The sequence below is a fragment of the Balaenoptera musculus genome, chromosome 3 (genome assembly GCF_009873245.2).
Source record: "Balaenoptera musculus isolate JJ_BM4_2016_0621 chromosome 3, mBalMus1.pri.v3, whole genome shotgun sequence".
In the NCBI taxonomy this organism is placed as follows: Eukaryota; Metazoa; Chordata; class Mammalia; order Artiodactyla; family Balaenopteridae; genus Balaenoptera; species Balaenoptera musculus.
This window is the reverse complement of record NC_045787.1, coordinates 169,036,620-169,052,147: the sequence shown is the minus strand read 5'-3', so window position 1 is coordinate 169,052,147 and position 15,528 is coordinate 169,036,620. Positions and strand designations below refer to the sequence as shown.

Here is a 15,528-nt window from a genome sequence, read left to right as displayed (position 1 = left end):
ACCCTCACCCCCCACAGTCTGTCCTCCCCACAGTGGCCAGAGGGCGCCTGTGAGCACCTGAGTCAGGCCCCGCCCCTCCTCTGCCCACAGCCCTCCAGGGCTCCCACCTCCCTAGGTGTAAAAGCCCAAGTCCCTGCCCTCCCCTCCTCCCTCTATCCCCCTCCCTCACTCTGCTCCAGCCGCTAGGGCCACCTGGCTGTTCCTCCAACACACCAGGTCCTGCCCCAGGGCCTTTGCATAGGCTGTGCCCTCTGCCTAAATTGCCCTTCCCCACTTCTTCACACAACTGCTTCCTCTTCACCCTCAGGTCTCAGCTCAAATGTCAAGTCCTCAGACAGTCCCTCCCCAAATAGCCCACCACTCTCTATTCCTTGCCTTTCTTTATTTTTCTCAATAGCCCTTATCACGAACTTGTTCTTTGTCCATCTCCCCCACCAGACTGTGAGCCCCGCAAGGCCTGGAATTTTGTCTGTCTTGTTCGCAGTACAGGGCTTGGCACACAGTAAGCGCTTAATAAATATTTATTGACTACCAAGAAGCTGTACTGGCTGAGTGTGTGCTCGATGCCATCTTAACCCTTCGCATGTCTGAATTCATTTCCCTCTCAGTAACCTAGAGAGGCAAGCATATTTTACAGATGGGGAAACCAAGGCCCAGAGAGGATCGCCATTTGCCTGAGGTCACACAGCGAGCAGGTGGCGGGGCCAGCACCCCCGTTACGCCCCACTGCCTTCCTTCACTGACACCACCCCCCTTGCCCAGATGGGGAAACTAAGGCTCAGGGAGAAAAGGGACTAGCCGAGGGTCAGAAGCAGAGTGGGCTTTGTGCCTCCTGGGAAAGAACAGAGTGATGATAAACAACATCAACAGCAATAATAATAATGACGGCAATGATGGCGCTGATGGGTACAGAATCGGCCAGAGTTTATAAGGCTCCCCTCCATGGGTTGGCACAGGGCCCTGGAGGGGAGACTCGGGAGACACCAGCCCCTTTAAGAGCTTCCCCCTCCCCAGCTGGGGCTGGCCCGGCCTCCCCTTATGTAAGCAGGCCAGCTGCCCTTGCATAACCTGGTTACATAAGGAAGCAGGGAACAGGCTTGTCCATCCGGCAGCAACCTGTCCCGGGCTGTCTGTGGGGCCGGCCTGGGGCACAGGAGCGCCGAGGCCGCCCAGAGTGGCTACCGGGCGCAGCCCCGTTCGAGGCCCTCTGGGTTGGCTCCTACCTGGGGGATGCCCGGAACTCCCAGCCACAGCATCCTCGGGGCGGGAGAAGTGAAAGGCTTCTAGCCTGAAAGTGGGCAGGGGTGGTTCCCGTTGCTCTGAAGGGGAAACTGAGGCCCAGAGACGGCAAGCGAGCAACCTGAAGCTTCACAGCCCCAAGCGGAGGGTGGAGGTGGCAGAGTTGGGTGAAGTCTGGGCTGCGTAGCCTCAGCCAGAGCCTTACCGCTCAGCTCCTCCGTAAAATGGGGCTACATAATTGCACGATGGGCACAGAAGAGCGCCGACTGTGTACTAAACCTGGCCCAGATACTATTCCATCTGCCCAATGACACCCCCCCCCACGCCGGGTGGGCACAAGGAGCTGCAGATACAGATGGGGAAACGGCGGCCAAGACAGGAGAAGGAATTTGTCCCAGATGAAACCCAAGCCCCACCATGCACACACAGCCCCAGGGCCACCGTCTGATCACGTGGGGCTGGGATGTCCAGGTGCGGTGCTCCCCCGCATGTATGCACTTCAGTTCCTCCATCCTTGGGAGGCTGGGGGGTGGGGCTTGAGAGCGAAGCGGCCCCCTCTTTTCCCCTCTCTCTGGGCGCTGGCTCTTTAAGACAGCAGGCTGCCAGAGCTTGTCCCGGGGTGACCCTAAGGGGAGGGTGTGGTCAGGAACAAGGGGCCCATTCAGCTGCTGTTGCCGCCTCCGGGCAGCCCACAGGCTGCCCGGAGGCGGTGAGGGGAGGAGACTGGCCTAGACCAGGAGAGACTGGGGCTGGGCAGAGACAGGGACTGAGAGAGACAAAGAGACGGAAAAAGAGATCCAGAGACAGAGACTGAAAGGGAACACGTGACCTTGGCTGCATCTCTCGCCTTCCTGGTTTCCCCATGTCGAGGGTTTGAGGCTAGCCACCCCCCTCACCGGGCCCCGGCCAGGCTGCAGCCCCCAAAGGTGCTCCTTGATCCAGCTGAACCTGGCATCCACTCACCAGCACCAAAATCCTCTAGGCCCAAAGGAGGGATCCTGGGACATTCTGAGGGAGGTCCCTGACACACCCCAAACAGCCCCTTCCCAGGGGACCTTTGTAGACCCTCAGATCTGCCCTCAGACCTGGGTTTGAATCCAGATGCTACCTTTTAGCTGTGTGACCTCAGGTTGGTGTCTTAACCTCTCTGGGTCTCAATTTTCCCATGTGATAAATGCGGTTCATGATAATCTCTACCTTTGTGGAATTAAGGTGAAACGAAATGGTACTAACAATTCCTGACATTTACTGAGAATTTAATTTAGTAAGCCCTCAATATGCCTGCAGTTCCCCCATAAATGCACCCCAACACCCCAAACACAGACAGACAACCCCTGCCTCCTGCCAAATGTCACAATCCCCAACTACAGCCGCTGCCTTCCAGCGAGGACCTACTAAGCGCCCCCTCCCCACAACAGCCCCACAAGCGCCTCTGGAAACACACGCAGGGTTCCATGTCCAAACATCTAATAAATAACAGACGTTTACTGGGGATTAAACAAAGTCCTGATTCTTATTCCTGGGCCCCCCTAGTCCCAGGTTCTCATAGTCATGTATCCTCACAAACTGCTCCCAAACCTTTTCCCACAACAGGGCCCCCATCCACCTTGCTGCCCCCAAGCACGCAGCCCCTGACTCAGCCAGTCTGCAAAAAGCCTCAAAAAAATGAAAATTGACCTCCTTCTCCCTCTGCAGGCATCTTTTCTGTAATGTTCTACTCAGTCACCCGGGGTCTGAGGACAGGCTTACTCGACTCTGACCTGAACTTTCTGGATCCCTGCCTCAGAGAATTCTAGAACCTGCCCTGGATGTTCTAGAACCCAGCTCGAGAACATTCTAGAGCTTGTCCTTGGCCGTGTGAAAACCCAACTAGTGGAATTCTGGAAACTGTCGTCCATGGTCACGAATACACTTAAGGGTTTCTTGGATATTGACGAAACCAATACTTGATTGGATAATTGATGATTGATTTGGGAGTTTTAGAATCGGTCCTCACATTCTCAAGAACCCAACTTGGGAGATTTGAGATCTGCCTTGGAATTCTCTGGAACGCAGATGCTCTACTGCTGACACGGCATCCACTGGCCACGTGTGGCGTTGAGCGCCTGAAATGTGGCCAGTCCGAAACACACAGTGAATCTCAAAGACTTAGGACAAAAAAGAAGGTGAAACATCTCAATAAATTTTTCATATTGATTATGTGTCGAAATGACAATATTTTGGATGTCCTGGGTTAAACAGAATAGGCTGTTAAAATTAATTTCCCCTGTAGGTTTATACTTTTAAGTGTGGATACCAGAAAAATTACCTGTATGGCTCGAGTTGTATTTCTACTGAATTGTGCTGCTCTGAACCCACCCGGGAGAATTCTAGAATTGTCAGATGGTAAAGATCCCAGCTCTGAAGCGTCTAGAACTCAGGCCTTGGAAATTCCAGAACTTGTCCCTTGGAGGATCTAGAGCAGACCTCAGCTCTGGCAATCTAGAGCACCACCAGCCACAGCCACCCCCCACCCCGCCCTGGGCCTTGAAACCCCTTTCCCATTTGCAAGCCATTTACCGTCAAGTACCAGGGTCTCCCATCCTGGCACCCATCCAAGTCAGCCTGGGACAGAAGATGGGACAGAATGGACCAGAGGAAGGGCCCTTACTGGGCCGCCCTGGGCAATGCCCCGCCCCTCTCTGGGCCTCAGTTTCCTGATCTGGACAAGACATCCAGTGTTCCCACGTGCCCCCTCCCTTGTCCCTCACCGACTCTGACCATCTGCGACTTCCTGCCCACGCCCAGCTGGAGGGAGAGGGGCCGGCCTGGCAGCTGTCTGCGGAAGGGGGGGGGCCCAGAGATGTCCCTAGCTGCCCTCAGCCTCCCCTTGGCTTGCTGGGCACAGGGCCAGGGTGGCAACTGCAGCCCCGCCACGCCGGGGTGGCCGCCACAGGTGCATCGAGCTGCCTCCCGTTTTCTGAGGGCTCCGCACCTCTCGGGTCCTCAGGATCCTCTGCGGCCCTGCCTTGGCAGGTGCAGGCGTGCAAGCTGGGCGCCCATGCAGGGGTGTCCATGGGGGAGGGAGGACCTACTCAGGCTACTCAGGAAAGAACTCCAAATATTTCTGAGCACTCATTGTGCTAAGAGGTTCCTTTCTCATAGATACGATCTTAACTCCAATCGCTGGACACTCCCTATGCTCAATTTGCAGATGAAGAAACAGAAGCACAGAGATGGGCACTAACTTGCCTAAGGTTGCCCAGCTGGCCAGAGGGCAGAGCTGGGGCTAGAAACAAAGGAATGATGATGATAATAAAGGCGGTGATAATAATAACTAGGATTATATTACCATCACTGATTTTATTTTTATTATTTATCACTGCAGTATAATAGACGATGTACTATTATTCATTATTATTATCGGGTTTTTTGAATTTTTAAATTGAAGTCTAGTTGATTTACAAATTATTATTATCAACAACAAATAATTTTTTAAATTGTGGTAAAATATCAGTAGCATAAACTTTACCATTTTAACCATTTTTAAGTGTGCACTTCAGTGGCATTAAGTACATTCACACTGTCCAGCGACCATCCCCACCATCAATCTCCAGAACTTTCTCATCTTCCCAAACTGAAACTCTGTCCCCATGAAACACTGACTCCCCATCCCCTCCCCCAGCCCCTGGCCCCCACCATCTACTTCCTGTCTCTGTGGATGTGACTCTCTAGGGACCTCCTGTGAGTGGAATTAAACCGTATTTGTCCTTTTGTGTCTGGCTTCTCTCACTGAGCATCATGTTCTCCGGGTCCATCCATGGTGTAGCAGGTGTCAGAATAGCCTTCCTTTTTAAGGCACCAAATCATGTTTGAGCATTTACTGTGTGCCAGGCCCTGTCCTAGCACTCTTCATGCATTAACTCATTTAACCCTACCCAGCCCGGTGAAGCAGGCACCATCTGTATCATGCCCATTTCAGAGGGAAGGAAACTGAGGCCCAGAGCAGTGACGTCACCTGCCCAAGGTCACACAGCTCATGAGCAGCGGGATTTGAACCTGGGCCATCTGGCTACAGATCGTGCCCCTACCTCTTCCGGACACTGGGCTCCCACCTGCTGGGTTAGCGGCTCCCTCAGCACCACTAACCAGGAGCCCAGAGGCCTCCTGCTGCCGCTATAAATACATCGTCAGCTGGTGTCTGGACCTCACCCCCGGGTAGCCACCTCCTCTGCACAGACAGACGGCTGGTCCACCTGGCTGCTCAGCCCCGGGGGAGTCCAGGCTGCCAAGAGCCCCTCACCCCTCCGCCACCCAGACACCTGGAGAGGCGGCTTCCAGTGGGGGCCCATCCTGGGTCACAGGTGCCCCTGCTGGTTCACTAGATGCACTGAGGTTCTTCCCCTTTGCCACCTGGGGCTGGGAAGAGGATCCGGGAAGGGACTGAGCGTTTATCCAGGGCCTCCTGTATGCTGTCCGGGGATCACTCCAATCATCAATGCAGTGGACATAGTTCTTATTTTCTCCTCTTTCCAGATGGGAAAACTAAGGCGCAGAGAGGGGAATGCACCTCACACAGCCTGGAGCACGTGTGGACACAAACTGTATCCATTACACAAGCCAACCGGTGCCCTCACACGCGCTCCAGTCCACATCCGCCCTCTGTCTCCCCAGCATAGGGCCAGTGTTGGGATGAAGATTAACAGGGGTTGGAGGAGACGGCAGCACCCTCAGTCAGGGTCTGGCTTGTTTCTCTCTGTGGCCCCACAAGGCCCTACCTTCCTGGCCTCAGCTCTCCTCCAACCCCAGACCAGAGAGGGCAGGGCTCTGCCCTAAGTCACACAGCAAGCCAGGAGCAGAGCTGAGACTGATCCAGGCCCCCTTGCTCCAGGCCCTTTCTCCTGCCATCCGAGCCCAGGGTGTGCTTTATGGAGACCCCAGCCCCCAGGCTTGGGCACGGTAGGCACTTCGGGAACGTTCATCGATATTCATTCATTTGTTCACTGTGTATTCCGGGCCAGCTCTTTTCATGATCTGTACAACTAGGAAGGTGTGGGTTCCATCTGATAACCTCAAAAGCGGTTTTTAGGTTTTTTCCTTTAATGGTTTCAAGGAGTCAGGATCTGTGGGTTCTAATTTCGCCCTACCTCTTAGGAGCTGTGTGACCTTGGGCAGGTGGCTGACCATCTCTGGGACTGCTTCCTTATCAGAAACAGGGGAGAAGGTAATAGTCCCTCCTTCCCAGAGTGGTGGAGAGAATGAAACCAGATGTAGGATGGGCTCAGCACCGGGCACACGATATGTGTTTGCTGTTACTATTATCTCTGTTCTTATTATTGTTTCCCAGGTCCATCCAGGAGGCGACGGGGACCCCTGCCCCCAGTTCCTCCTGACCCCTCCCTGGGCACCCTGGGCAGCTCCTCTAGCAGCTGCGAGCTTCCCAAGCCAGCCCCTGCCCACAGCGCCCTTCCGGGAGGTTGGCACCGAACAAGGCGGGAACAGGAGGCGGGAACGGGAGGCCAGCCCACGGCAGCGTCAGCAGATGGGCACCATCTGGGCTGGCGGGGCTCGGGGCGGGCTGGCAGCTGCCGGAACGGGCGGGCCTGGCAGCCCCTCCCCCTCCCGCCCTGGCACGGTGCCCGCCCGCGCCTCAGGTTTCTCTGGCCGCCAGAGGGGGCGGGGAGGCCTGGCTGGGCTTCGGGGCTGGGCAGGCGGCTTCCCTCTCTGGGCCCTGCTTTCTCCAGACTCCTTCTCAAATGGGAGGCAGGAGAGAGGAGAGCCGGCTCACCCACTCCCGTCCTCCCCATCGCCAGGCACAGGGCCTCACCTCCCCCTCTAGCACCTGTGCTCGGGGCCATTGCAGCCCCAGGGCCTTTGCACTGACTGTGCCCCCCCCCAATGCCCCACACACTCTCACTCAAATCCCTCTGCAGCTCCCTCACTTCTTTCAGGCCCTCCCTGGCCAGAGTGCCTGCCCTGCCATCTCTCTCCACACCCTTCCCTGTCATTAGGTTTTTATTAATTTAACTGAGAATTGTCAGGTTGCCCATGCCCTGCTTAACTGCACACATCCCTCCCTCTAAAGTGCACGCATTGAGTGGGCAGCTCCAATGTCCCAAGGTGGAGCTCATGTCTCCCCCTCATCACGGCCCCCCTGCTGCCCTCTAGCCCACCTCCAGGGCACACACGGAGTCCACCCCTGGAATCAGGCCCCTGTGTCCACAACGGTGCCAGATGGATGCCTGGAGAAGCCAAATTTGGCCCCAGGCGGTGCCCTGGGCTCTGATCAGCCTGGCAGCCCCAGCGCTAAAGGGACCTCCTCATGGCTCGTCCCCACCCTGCTCTCCTCCAAAATAAACCCGAGGATGGAGGCCTGGGATTCCCCTTTGGGGTGCGGTTCCAGCAGTCCGCCTGACACCCCCTGGGAGAGATACGGACAGAGGCCGTGTGGGGAGCTGGACTTTGTCCCCTTGTCTTGGGACAGGGAAGGGTCGAGTGTATGATGCGTCTGTGGGTCTCTCTGTGTCTCCCCATGTCTCTGGGTCTCTCTGTCTCTCTCTCTCACTGTCATTCCGTCGGCTCCAAGGCCCCGCTTCTGACGCTAGAGGTGGTACCTCCTTTCAGCCGAATGGCGGGTGCCTGTCCCACCACCCACCCTGTGACACCCGCCCCCAGAAGCCAACCGAGGCCCATTTCCCCCACTCCCCATCAATCCCATGGCCTCCTAGCAGGGCTGATTTGAGTGGGCACAGCACTCTGGCCTTGGCCTGGACCCCCTGCAGCCCTGGGACCCACAAGGTGAGAGGAGGGAGGTGACCAGTTGTCTCTGAGGTCAGATGACTACCTGGCTGAGAAGAGAGACATAACTCTAGCCCAGATGAAGACGGGGGTCCTGCGGTGGAAGTTGGGGAGCTGAAGCTCAGCAGGGGGGTTCTGGGGGCCAGCCTCAGCCTGGGAACCCCGGATGAGGCCCTAGCTGGTAGGAGCCTAGAACACAGACTCAGCCCGGAGGTGGCCAAGCCACGTTGACTGGATACCCACATCCTACACTGTGATTTACTTCCATCCCCTTCCGCCACCGAGCGTAGAAGGCTAGCAGGGGTGTCAGCAACAGAACCTGCCCATGTCCAAACCCTAACTCTGCCCTTTCCTAGCTGTGTGACCTTGCACCGGGCAGTTATCTTCTTTGGGTTTTGGTTTCCTCATCTGTAAAATGGGTACAATGATCCCTGCCTTGCAGGGTTGCCATGAGAATGGAAAAGAATTGCTAAGTCCTCAGAAAAAATGCCTGACGGAGAGAAAGTGGAGCTGGGAGTTGGGGTTTTGAAGCACAAGTAGGAGTCTTCCAGACGGGAAAGGCATTCCAGGCAGAGGGAACAGCATGGGCAAAGGCATGGAGGCGGGAAATCATAATCCTAATGAGGACGATAACGTTGATAACAACGGTCCACAAAGCCCTAGCCCTGTGCCTGGCACCTGTGTTCACGACCGCATGGGGGTTATTTGTTGAACGCTTACCATGAGAACACAACATTCCTACCGGACAGCTATGTTTGAGCGCCCCATTTTAAAAACAAAGAAAGCAGGCACAGAGAGATTAAGTGACTTGTTTAGGATCACCCAGCCGTTAGGCAGGCGGCTGAGCTGGGCGTGGGTTCCTGGCCCGGCCCTCACGCCCGACCCTCACTCCCAGCCAGCTGAAGCTGGGTCAGCTGGGGCCTGTCTGAGCAGCAGTGGTCCCCTGGGATGATGGAGCCTGCACGGGCGGGCGCAGCAGCCTTGACCTTCCCCGGCCCTCACGTGAGGATGCTGACCAGACCGGCCAGCAAAGTCATGGCAGTCGGACGCGAAGGTGTCTGGGGAGGCCCGGAGGCCTGGCCTGCCTGCTGAGCTGAGGGGGGAGGGGACCGCTGGGGGAGGGGAGGCGCCCGGAGATTGTGCTGACGCTGGCAGAAAACTCGCTTCAAAATTTTATCAGCTCAGCGCGGAGGAGGAGGATGGATGTGGTGAGAGAGACCAGGACCTGCATGGTAATGGGCACTGCAGCCCCCAAGGCTGCCCCTGCCCACACCCCCAATCCCGCCCGCGGCAAACAGTCACCTTGTCTACCCCTCTGCCTCTGGCCCCCCTGCGTTCAGTGCTAATTGGTGGGGGCGGGGGAGGGGCAGATGGGGTCAAGGTCAAGGAATCAAGGTCAAGACTGGGAAACTCTGCCCAGCTCTCCCTCCCACACACAGTGGAGACCAGGAGACCTCATGGAATCCTCACAGCATCGCTAAGAGTTGGCATGGTTGTTACCCCCACTGTACAGAGGAGGAAGCTGAGGCACAGGACAGGGACTGAGGCAAAGTCACACAGCCAGCACACCACCTGGCAGGGCTGCGTTCAGAATCTGGGCAGTCCAGCCCCGGAGTTCCCTCTCTTCTCACCACCCCTCCCCCAGCCTTCCTCCATCATTTCTGGTTGTGATCACATGGGCTCCTGTGGGGTCTACGGGGGCTTGGGGCTGGGTTTGCAACCCGAGTGCACCCACCTGACACGCTCAGGCACCCCCGAGTGTGTGTGGGTTCGCACCCACGTGTGTACCAGCCTGGGTGGGCACGGTGGGGCATGGGACATGTGCCTGTTAGGGTCTCCGGGCACACCTGATTCCATCCGCATGAAGACAGTCACAGCTGCCACCCGCCACGTGGCAGGCCAGAGTCCAACGCACTACACACACACACACACACACACACACACACACACACACACACACATACACACACACACGATCTCGGCGAGTCTCCCCAGGCCCAATCCAGGTAAGGATGCTGATACCCTCCATTTGACAGCTCCACTGGCCACACCACCAGGAACAGCGGGGCAACAGACCCCACTGCCCTCCCAGCCAGGGCCTGCCCTTGGCCACCAAGACCTGCCGACCGTCAGCCTCCACATCTCTGTCCAGGCGGCTGACCTCCTGGGATACCCCCACACTCATCACTGCCCAGTCGTTCTGCAGAGCTCAGCTCCGTGGAGCCCCCTCCTCTGGTAAGCTGCCGTGGATTTCCCCATCCGCAAACCCTGCTAGTCTCCATGTGGGCCATCTGACCACAGAGCCAGCAAACACCCAGCTGGCTGGTGGGGGCCGCTGGAGACCAGAGAGACTGGTGACCTAGCCAAAGTCACACAGCGCCCCAGCTTCCCACTCGGCCGAAATATGGGACCTGTCAGGTCTCTGGGGGAAGTCCGAGAGTCGATCAACCATCAGTCACAAAGTGCAACCCCAGCTCCCCTCCAGCTTTCCCAGGAGGGATAAGATTGTCCCCCGCGCATCCGTCACTGGCCTATCCTCACCCCTGTTGCCAACAGACCTCCTGGGACAGGGTCTCACCTCCTGAGACCTGCCACTCCCCTTGGACCCCTGACCCCCCAAGGTCAGGGCCTGCCTCTACCTTCAGAGCCCCAGGACGCACCTGCCCCCCACCCCAGACTCTCCCTGAACCGCACCTCGTCCCCTTGGCCCTTCACAGGGCTCACATCCTCCCCCTGCACCTGTCCCCGCCCTCGGACTTTAAGGCCAGCCTCCCGGCTCCTACCTTTGCGTGTGCCCACCTCCCCGCCTCGGGTAGACCTAGACCGCTCTCGCGTGGGCCCGCCTCCCCGCCTCGACGACCTTCCAACGCACCCCCTTTCGGCCTCCAGATCCGCGTGCACGCGCAAGCCCCGCCTCACCTCGCTCGCGCACGAAGTAGGCCAGGTAGAGGTCGAGCTCCTTGACCGCCACGCCGATGTGGTGCGGCTGCACGCAGAGCACCGGGTGGCCGCACTGCGCCGCCTTAACCAGGCGCTCGCCGTCGGTGCTCTCCAGCGGGATGCCTTTGAAGAGGATGACCATGACCAGGTCCAGCCGCCACACCTTGTCAGCCTGGCGCAGGCAGTCGATGCGGCGCATCTTGCCCTTCTGGTCGGGGTTGGAGAGCACGCAGCCCGGCGCCTTCTTGCCGGTGATGGCCAGCACGAAGTCCTCGCGGCACTCGGGCCGGATGTCCTTGCGCAGCTTGGCCAGCAGCCGCGACGCCCATTTCTGCTTGACCTCGGCCTTCTCGCCCAGCAGCTCGTCCTTCACCGCGCGCTCCTCGTCCTTCGACATCCGCTTTTCGTGCTTCTTGAAGTACTTGCGCTTCCGCGCCTGCAGGTTGAACCAGGTGTAGGCGAAGGCGCGGACGTGAGGCAACAGCGCCTCGATGAACGGGTGGAACTCATCCTGCGGGGCGGGAGAGACCAGAGGTCAGGAGGCGCTGGGGCCCGTGGACCCACTGCCCCGCCCGTAAGAATGAGGCTGCAGGGGCCCCAGGCAGACCCGCTAGAAGGAGGGCCAGGCAGAGGTGTGCAAGGGGCTGCTGCAGATCCCTCCATGTCCTGGAAAAAAGTGGAGGCCAGTGGGGACCCAGCAGAGGTTCACTGGGTCGTTTGAGAACCCATTGCCCAGATGGGGAAACTGAGGCTTGGACCACGTGGGAGGCACAGGCCAAGGCAGTCGTTCATGGAGGACTGTCTTGAACCCCAATGTACAGGCAGGACAAGCTGGTGGTCCCAGGTGGAGGCTGACGGGGACCCTTTGTACAGATGGGGAAAACTGAGGATGGTGGAATGCTGGTGGCACGGATCCATTCTCTGCCTTCTAGAACTGGGGTCAGCAAACTTTAAAAGTACCATAAAGAACCGGATAGTGAGTATTTTTGTGTCTGTTTCAACTGCTCCACCCTGCACTGTAGTGCAAGACTGGCCACAGAGGAGATGTAAGGGATGGGCATGGCAGTGTTCCAATAAAACTTTATTTATAAAGACAGACGGTGGGCACTGGGCCCCGTGACTGTAGTTTGCAAACCACTGAACTAGAGTGTGAGCTCAAATGTCCAGAGCAGGGCTGAGCACACACTGGATGCTCACGATTCCAGGAGCAACCAGGCTCAGAGGGTCACTTGGGGCTTGTCTGTCAGACCTACTGCTCAGCAGAGGAAGCTGACACCAGACAGGGGTCCAAGGGCTGCCTCAACCGGCTCTTGGCAGTGATGAAAAAACTGAGGACAAGACGTCATTCCTATAGCCCAGATGTACAGACAGGACTGGCTGAGGTCCACAGGCCAAGATGGGCCACCTGGATGTCAGGGGCTGATGGAAGGGTGGGGAGGCGGTTCCTGCATAGAGGGGGTGGTCCTGCCATAGACCCATTACAGGGGCGGGGAAAGCTGAGGCCCAAGGAGGCAAGACAGCAGAATGCACCAGAGAAAGGGGAGCTCAGCCATGGAGGTTTAGAGCTGGAGAGAGAGGCCCTGGGGGCCAGTTCACCCTACCCTGTCCCCCACAGACCTATTCCACAGATGGAAAAACCGAGGCCTGGGAGGCTCAGCGACCTGGCCAGAGCTGTGACTTCAACATCCCCCTCCCTCTGCCTGAGTGGTGCTGCTGGGTGGCCACAACACCCATTTTATGGATGAAGAAACAGACCCCAAGAGGGGACCCAATCATGAGGGGCAGAGCTGAGACAGGAACCCACACCCACCTGACTTCCCCCCGAAAACAACGGCAGCCCCCATCGGGCCCCTCAGAGAATAACGTGGGGCCATGGGAGGCCCCCATCCCCTTCTACAGGGGTGGGAGGGGGCTGTCTCATTCTCGCCATTTTTCAGCAAGGGAAACTGAGTCTGCATAACATCCAGGACCTGGTTTCTCAGCCTCAAGGGATGAGAAATTCAAGGAGAAAGGAAGACAGAGAAGAGAAACTTTGGTCCCCCCCTCCCCGCTCTTGCCTGGGGCCTGTGCTGGGCTTCTTGAATGGGAGTGATGTCTTTTCCTAGCATGTGAATCTCATTATCCGCCCAGCTCTCAAAAGCCTGCGTTATGCTATTATTATTATTATTATTGACATTGTTGTCGCTGTAAAGATTATTCCAGTTGCTTACAATCTCCCAGGGGCAGGAAAAGGCCCGAGGCTCCACTACGCCTTGTGTGATGGAGAAACTAAGCTCAGAGAGGGGCAGAGACCTAGCCAAGGTCCTGGAGGGTCCCAGAGTCGGCGTAAGAACAAGAACCCAGGACCCCATTGGCCCCTTTCTCAGAGCAGTCTGCTCTCTGTGAGGCCAGGGTCTCTCGGGGAGACAGGGAAACCGCTGCTCTGGGCCACGCATGGGTTTTTCTAAATGGATGTGGCCAGGCTTGCTCCCACCTCCAGGCCTGGATGCCCACGGTACCGCCCACCCAGCGCCCCTCCCTGCCCTGAGCTCCATTTCCCCTGGGCCACCTCTGGCCATGGGGTGCTGGGGCTGGGGGATGACCTCAGATCTCCCCTATTACTGAGGCTCTGAAAATAGCCTCCTGCCCTCGCGGGGTGGGGCGGAACGGGGCTCCGTTTGTGCCAGCCCAGCTCCCCCATGCCAACGGCACCCAACGTGTGAGTCACCGTAACAGCTGTGGTGGGGACCGGACCTCGGGGCCCTTTTCAGCCGCTCCCCCATCCCGTCCCCGCCCCAGCTGACCTGCTGAGGCAGAGGGAGGATAGAGGGGGCCGATCCCCTGTCAGGTCCTATCCAACCTCAGAGGTGCTTTTTCTGTGTCACCATGTCACTTGACATGCCAGCCCCAGGGGTGGGGAGCGATTCGCCCAGGGTCACACAGCCGGTCAGCAGAGCCGGGAGCAGAGCCCAGGTCGTCTGGCCAGAGAAGCTGGGGTGGGAAATCGATGGAGGCGCAGGACACTGTCCCCTGTGGAGGGGACGCCAGGGTGGCAGGAGGCCTGGGCGATGGCTGTGGCTGCCACCCGAGGCCTGGAGCTTATTGGGGCGGTAATAAGAGGTAGCTGGGAAGGGGCAGCTGGAGTGTCAGCCAGCAGGCCTTCTTGAACGGGGTGCCATCTCTTCCTAGCATGTGAACCCCATTATCTGCCCGGCTCTCAAAAGCTTGCATTGCGCTATTATTATTATTGATGTTGTTGTTACGATTGTTTTGGGCCCAGACTCTTCCTCCCCTTGAACCCCTTTGTCTCTGAGCCCCCTCCCCCTTTTCCGAGCTCCTCTCCTCTTCTGGCTCCTCCCCTCTCCAAGCCCCCCGTGCCCCTGCCTTATCCCTACCCCCTCCTCCCCGGGCCCTCTCTGGGGAAAGATGCCAGGGAGGCGGGCAGGGGCGGGAGCCCACGTCACTGGTGACCCCAGCTGGTCCTGGAGGAAGACAAACAGCCTGTAACTGGGTCGTGGACCTGCTGCCCTAGCCTCCCACATCCTCTTGGGGAGGTCAACCCAGGTGAGAGGCAGGCCTGTCACTCTCTTTGTCCCGTAAGACCTGTGACAACCAAGGCCTCTTCCCCAGGCACTTCCCAATGCCCTCACTGGCTGACAGGGCAAGGGAGACAGCCAAGGCAAGCTAGATGCCAAGAATCCTCCTGAACTCCTAGACATCCCTCAAGGCCCTCTCTCCAGTGTTCCTTCCTTCAGGCAGCCTTTCCTGCTCTCCTCAGGGTTCTCCCAGACCCAGCCTGGACCACACAACTTGGGGTCTCTGAGTCCAGCTCAGTTGCTCTCCCCCAACCCTGAGGCCCAGGGCTGAGGCACTTGCTGCCAGGCAGACTTGTTGAGGGAATGAGCTTGGGTGACAACAGCCTCCATTTTCACCTTCTGTATGATCCAGGAACAAATCACTGTTCCACCTTGGGCCTGTTTCTCATTCTGTACAAAGGGCAGAAAAGGACATTGCACCCTTTTGGGGGTTGGTGGGGGGGCTTATCCATTGCCCTGGTAATCAGAGCTGCAAGGTGAGGGGAGGCAGCAAGACCAGGCCTTTCCCAGAAACCTCACTTGGCCAAGGCAAGTTAGATGCCAAGAATCCTCCTGAACTCCTACACATCCCTCAAAACCCTGTCTTCAGTGTTCTTTCCTTCAGGCAGCCTTTCCTGCTCTCCCTGCTGGGACTTCCTGGCCAAAGAGGACAGCAGCAGCTGGGAGGTAGACACCTGGGTTCAAGCCCCTGCTGGGCGCTATGGACTGGTCAACTGCGCACTGGATTGTGCCCCACTCTGGGCCTCCCTGTAGCCCTCCCATCCTGACAGTCCAGGGCAGCAAACCAGGACGTGAAACTCCAATTCCCAAACCAAAAGTTTTCCACGAAGGATTCTCTCTCCTTCATTCACTCAGTGATTCAACAAACATTACTGAGAATCTCTTATCCATCCCTAAGCTTTCATCCCAAACCCCTATGCACCCTTCAAAGCCCTGGTTCCAACGTCCCCTCCTCCAGGTTAAGTGTCAAACAGCAGAGCTCATATTCGAACGCAGG

At 57.7% G+C, this 15,528-nt stretch overlaps 1 protein-coding gene across 7 annotated transcripts in view; it reads right to left on the bottom strand.

Annotated features, from left to right (window-relative positions):
* The window catches only part of NFIC (nuclear factor I C), a 66,701-nt gene that overhangs the window by 39,125 nt on the left and 12,048 nt on the right, over window positions 1-15,528 (bottom strand). For all 7 annotated transcript variants that reach the window (XM_036848554.1, XM_036848558.1, XM_036848560.1 and 4 more), the window contains exon 2: window positions 10,936-11,467. In XM_036848554.1, the coding sequence (XP_036704449.1) occupies window positions 10,936-11,467 (532 nt within the window). The remainder of the gene's footprint in view (window positions 1-10,935; window positions 11,468-15,528) is intronic.